Raw genomic sequence first — 6,585 nt, 5'->3', positions numbered from 1 at the left:
GTCCGGAAGTCCATCCTCAGGAGTGCATGATCTGACCATGACAAGGGCTCTATGACTATCTCCCCCATTTCCAGATCATTTTGCCACTGGCCAGAGACAAAAATCAGATCCAGTGTGTGACCTCCTATGTGAGTGGGTGCATGAACTAATTGGGTCAAGTCCATGGTCGTCATGGAGGCCAGGAACTCCCGAGCCACCATTCTCTAAGTCTGATGAAGAAATAATGGCTTATTACATTCCAACACATCCCATATATTTAAAATCCAAGCACAGAAGCACAAACCACCAGGCTGAATATATGATTTAATCAGTGATATGAATCACAAATTTCAAATAAACACCTTACACATCTCATGTAGAATAAGAGAACTAGGTTAACAATTTGAATTTTCTTCAGACAATATTCTTTACACTGGAACCTCAAATAGCTTGTACACCTATTCTGATATAACAGAATAGGTAATGAAATCTTGCCCACTGCATTTTATCACTCCTCTAACTAAAGGAATTTAGCTTTAGAGAACCTAACAAAAACAAAACTAATCAGTAGCAATATCTTTATTTACAAGAACATCTTTGGACTATGCATATCTAAGCAGCTTTCAAACAATGTTCATACTTGCCCAAAATCAAGGCATGGTAAAGTTCTATTATAAAAAGTATCTTGATGGTCTACAGGATATGACAGGAGGAAGCCTCATCATATCTGCCTTCTATAAATATTGCATGACTGATTAAACCAACCACGGCAACCATTTTGTAAAAACACCTATAGCATGCTCTCAGCATTCCAAACATACCCACAGGCTTCAAAATATTGCCTACATCCACCACTCAGGGTGTCTTTTCTCCAAGAAAGCATATTTTTGGGTAATTATTCAAAACACATTCATGACAATAAAAGTTATTTGGCATTAAAATACCCTACCCTGGCACATCATGGACTTTATTAAAACAAAAATTAACTAGCCTTCTGTCAGGAGTGTAAAATTCCATGTGGAGCAATGAGTTTGAGGTTATTTCTAACTATATCCCAGCTTCAGGTTTGGCAGGAATTCAAGACCATCTTTTGTACTGTGTAACTATTAACAATTAATATTCATGTGATTTTTTTTACTAATTTAAACATGGCTAGTTAAAAACCTGCCCCAAAGCAACTCTTCCCATTTTTTTATTTTTTCTAATAATTTCCTTTTTAAAAATAACGTTTCTGCTTTTTTTATTTTGCATTTTTGAGGCAGTTAAAAAAACACAAAACAAGTTCACTTGTCTCGGTGATGGCACACTAAATTCTACCATTAACCTTCCAGAAGAAACTTCCACATAAGTAAGCAAAGAAATACGTGAATGAAATCACCTCCACTTCATCTCCTTCACCAATTTCTTTCTTGATGTCAGGTGGTGGTGGTAATCTTACATCATTGAATGGAACCTGGCGTTCTGGCTGCCAACTGTAAATTGAATAGATATTTTAGATTATGCAATGACTACTAAGAATGTTACATGTCATTTAAATGGAATACTATCAACTTTAATTTAGCACAGAACTCCATTACGTATAGAGACAACTCAGAAGTGCAGCTGTTAGAAAATGGGGACTAAACTACAGGCAGAACCACCCCACCAGTGTAAAGTGACACCAATTTTAATTTGGCTGTTCTGGTTGCCAATACAGTGGGCTTTGAATTGATACAATTCAAAATGTTGGTATCTTTAAAGCAGGGGTCTTCAAACTCGGCCCTTTTATGACTTGTGGACTTCAACTCCCAGAATTCCTCAGCCAGGCACGCTGGCTGAGGAATTCTGAGAGTTGAAATCCACAAGTCATAAAAGGGCCGACTTTGAAGACCCCCTGCTTTAAATTCTACAGCGATTTAGCCAACCAGTTCTTTCCTTTCAGAGTAAAAAAGATGGGATGGGCATATTCTACAACCAAAATGAAAGGGGGAAAAGCAATGTTTGTAATACATACTTGTTTTCAAACACAACTGTGAGTGAATCCTCGTGAACATCTTTGATGAATCCCTGAGATTAAAAAAAAAAACAAATTATTACAGTAGTTTATAGGACAAAAATATAGCATTTTATTACAAAATCTCTACTGCCTATTCTGAAATGCTGCAGAAGATACCAAAAATTGTAGATTCATTTAAGAGACAGGAATTTATTGGAGAAGAAATACTGACAAATTGCTCTCACTCTTGTTGCGGTGATATGGAGACTAATGGATCACTAATATTCCCCAACAAATTATTCTTGATAGAACAAAAAAATCCTGCATCTTGTTCAAATTCTCTCCTAACTTTTTCCTACCCAGACCAATTATTCATAGTTGATGTTTCCCAAATTTTATTTTATTAAATATGCCACTAATCTCACTGCTGACTCTGAAATGTTGCTAAAAAAATTATTCAACCATTATTGTCAAAGCCAGTTTCCTGACACCTTCATTGTGACAGCATACACTACCAAAAACAAACGTTCAGACCAGACAAACAACCTGCAGAGTTAATTGGCAATTAATGACTGCAATTGGGACAGAGAACTCCACTGTTAAGCACTGCTGTCATAAAATGAAAAAAATATATATATCACACGACTTAGGATGGTAGATCTAGTTACAGTCATGTGAGGTCGTCGAGTGCAATGCCACAACGAGTGCAATGACAGCAACTTGAGATTTCTTGCTGGCTTAACCTTTGCTTAAGGGGTGGCACAATGGTTTAAGCCGCTGAGCTTGTCAGCTGAAAAGTTGACAGCCTGAGATCCAAGTGCCCCACGACGGACGGGGGTAAGTTCCCGTTCTTGCCCCAGTTCCTGCCAATCTAGCAATTCAAAGGTATGTAAATGTGAGTAGATACCACTTTGATGGGAAAGGTAACAGTGTCTGTGACGTCATGCTGGCCAAGTGACTGCAGTAATCTTTGGACAGTGCTGGCTTAATAACCCTTAAAATGGAGATGAGCAACGACTAGCAGAGTAAAAATCGCACGGACTCCTTTGCCTTTTACCCTTTGCTTTCAAAAAGATGGCAGAGAGTCACAAATGGTGATTACGTGACTGCAGGGACACTGTGTCAAGCGCAACGTGAGGACCGGTTATAAGCCTCCTTGTTCAGTGCCATTATAAGGGCAAATGTTTGTTGAGCAAGTGGTCACTCAGCACTTACAGTAGTGGCCAGAATTGTGGAAACCTTTTGGGAAAAGTGTACAGTAGAAATCCCACCTTTGGTTAAGTTTCCACCCATTTTTCTTCTAATTTCTTTACAACTGTAGCCTTGTTCACTTAATAATACTATTTTACATCGCTTTCTGGGCAACCAGTCAACTCTTTGCACCATGACTTTAATTTTATTACGTTTTACAAGCTCACTAAATGAAAGAACACAAAAAAACCCCAACCAGCTTGATAGCGATCACATAACACACCGACAAATGTCCTCCTCTCAGCTTCAATACATGTCATCAATAACTGAATCCTACTGTGATCTGATTGGCTCATTGCCAAAACAAGATAACACCCGATTGGCTCTCTAAACACTCGTGCTCATTGGCTATAATCAGATGAAGGAAAGCTACCTGATATCAACCTAAGCAAGTTGTGCTTCCTTTTTCTGGTTATTTGGCTATAATCTTTCATAGAATACAGTACAGATAATTGAACGAACTATGTTGCATTACATTCTTGATTAAATTATCTTTCCATTGATACATAATTTTATGGTATTACTCCAAAAAAAGTGATGTTATTAGCCATCAAACCTCAAAAATACACTTTTCCCCAAAAGGTTTCCACAATTTTGGCCACTACTGTATGTACTTTTTTCTTCCAGAATAAAAAAGAAATACCCCAGGATTTCTGACACCTTAACTACACAGCTCTAATGCAACCTCATTTCTGTAGCTGTTACTATGCTGAGTAAAATGCATCCCAAGTCTGCATGGGAACTGCCATCAGTCTTGCCATAAAGTGAATCCCTTGGCCATCATAGAATAAGACTCCTAGCTTTTGAGTAGTTTATAATATTGTAGGTGATATAGAGAAATAGAAAGAAAAGATATAAACTTTCTTCATTGTTTCTATTAAAAATTATTTCCTAACATTACATGACTGATGGATAAAAAGATTTTATTTACTGCATACAATGCAAGAAACATTTGATAAATAATTATTTGAATGAATAAATACAAACCCTATAAATCCCAACATTGTGCATTATCAATTAATTCAAGACTAAGTATCGATCAACAACAAACAAATTAAATGAATGAATGATAAATATGAAAGTTTCCAGGATTATTCCCTGGATTTGGAAGAATCACTAAACTGACTCAAAGAAATCTGAAAAAGTAGTAGAACTGATATTTAATTTAGTTCCTCCAAAGCAAGTCAAATCAGAACCTTTCCTGAAGTCTTGTTAGGTAAAAAAAACAACAACACACAAATTGATATATCTCTAATTAAATTCTCCAAATAATGTTAACCCTGAAATGTTGTGTTAGATCCCCTTATTTCAAACAAGTGACTTCTCAGGCATGGCCAGCGATTTCCATATCTGGTCCAAGACAGCTCATTTGATGCCAACTTTAGTAACATTTCAGAGCCAGATAAAAGTAGTATTATTCAGTCTTGATTTAACACCTAATTTACTATATTCAATACTAAGCATTTTCTGAAATTATGCTATTTTTATCCTTGTTTAAATTTCCTAAAAGTTTCCTAGAAAGCATTAATAAATGAGGTAACTGAAGACTCCAAATGGGATTGGACTAAGGTACAAGTAATTGGCACAATTACTTCCTATAAGTCAGGGGTGTCAAACTGTCGGCCCGCAAGCCGGACCCATCATCCGGAAGCCGCACCCACCCCATTGCCGGCAATGGCAAAACCGGCCCGATACGTTGCGCGACGTCATGTCTGCTATAAGTAGACTCTATGATCCTGTTAATGCATTCCCAAAATAGCATTTGCTTTTTTAGTAGATGTATCACACCGCTGGCTCATATTTGACTTATGGCTGACAAGGTCACCCAGAAGCCTTTCATTTGTACTACCTGGTCTCACCAAGCCAGCTCTCACCTGCCCGATATTTTGTATTTCCTACCTAGATGTAGAATTTCCTGTGAAATTTCCTCCTATTAATTTCAGTCCACTATTCAGGCCAGTCTATATTTTTCTGAGTTGAAACATTTATATAGTTACCAAACTCAACATGGCATACAAAATAATTAAATAATATATAAATATAATATATAATATAACACATAACATTAAAGCAAGCTAAAGCTTTAAATAGCAATCAGAACTAAAATACGCTATATGTCCCCAAGAGGGATCCCTATTCATCCTAATCCAAGCAACTGAAGAGTCACATTGTAATGGTGTTTCTTTCAGCTCAGCTTTGTAATACCGTAATACCTGCAGACTTGGGCCAATATAAATGCCTGATAAAAATGCTGGACTAAACCATGTGGCATTCAACTCAACTCTTCCCTTCAAGCTGAAGTGGAACCATTAACGAGATGCATTCATTCAATCGTGAATCCAACTAACAATAGTAACATATGGCTCATATTTTATCCATTTTATTAAGAAGAGTTTTATAAGGCACTATGCCGAAGGCTGACAAGCTCTGTGAGGCTGGTATAACAAAACAAAACAAAACAAAAACCACTTATATTGCTAGCAGGATAATGTAACTTAGTCTTGAAAGCTTCTCAAGGCAATACTCCCATTTAGCATACCTATCTTAATTAAGGCAGAGTTGATTTCTTTCTCATACTGCCAACTTCTTCTGAACTAAGGAATATTTTCTGCAGTGGTCCAGCTCCCTGTCCAATCCCTTCCTCTGCCTTCCATGTTCCCAAGGCCTGTTAGCTGTGATGCTACCTCCTTCTTCATGCTCACTCTTTCCTTCCACCATGGAATGCATAGAGAATAATGATCCTAACCCACAAAGACTAGCCTGGCACCTCAAGGCCAATGATCTTAACCTGACCAGTCTTGGCATCAGCTCTTCTTCCTGTCCCTCAAGGCCATTTCTTCTGCTTTCCACAACATCTGACACTGCTGCCAATCATCTCTTTGGCTCAGGATGGCCTTTTCAGTGAATTCCAACGAATTAAAGGTTTTAATCTCCTCCTCCTGCTGCATATAGAATCTAGAAGTTATTCCACCATTGTCTACCTAAACTGGGAGGCTGGGGGAGTTAGAACAGGAGGGGAAACTGCTGAATACATAGAACAGGGAAACCACTCTTGCACAAAGAGAAAGCAATGAAACACCAGATATACTTCACAATGAAAAACTACTTGGTTATAATAATAGTAAAGTTGGAAGGGACCTTGAAGGTCATCTAGTCCAACCCCCTGCTCAGGCAGGAAACCCTATACCATTTCGGACAAATGGCTGTCCAGTCTCTTCTTAAAAACGTCCAGTGTTGGAGCATTCACCGCTTCTGGAGGCAGGTTGTTCCACTGGTTAATTGTTTTAAATGTCAGGAAGTTTCTCCTTAGTTCTAGGTTGCTTCTCTCCTTGATTAGTTTCCACCCGTTGCTTCTTGTCCTGCCTTCAGGCGCTTTGGAG

At 37.9% G+C, this 6,585-nt stretch overlaps 1 protein-coding gene across 1 annotated transcript in view; it reads right to left on the bottom strand.

The window, feature by feature from the left end:
• FXR1 (FMR1 autosomal homolog 1) overlaps positions 1-6,585 on the bottom strand; it is a 53,400-nt gene that overhangs the window by 32,425 nt on the left and 14,390 nt on the right. The window contains exons 3-4 of the mRNA XM_015826087.1: positions 1,973-2,025; positions 1,358-1,451 (exon numbers count right to left, since the gene is read on the bottom strand). Of these exons, the coding sequence (XP_015681573.1) occupies positions 1,358-1,451; positions 1,973-2,025 (147 nt within the window). The remainder of the gene's footprint in view (positions 1-1,357; positions 1,452-1,972; positions 2,026-6,585) is intronic.

This window comes from Protobothrops mucrosquamatus, unplaced genomic scaffold (assembly GCF_001527695.2).
Source record: "Protobothrops mucrosquamatus isolate PMUCROS unplaced genomic scaffold, P.Mucros_1.0 scaffold2954, whole genome shotgun sequence".
NCBI lineage: Eukaryota > Metazoa > Chordata > Lepidosauria > Squamata > Viperidae > Protobothrops > Protobothrops mucrosquamatus.
The sequence above is the reverse complement of the archived record's forward strand: the minus strand, read 5'-3'. Positions and strand labels throughout refer to the sequence as shown.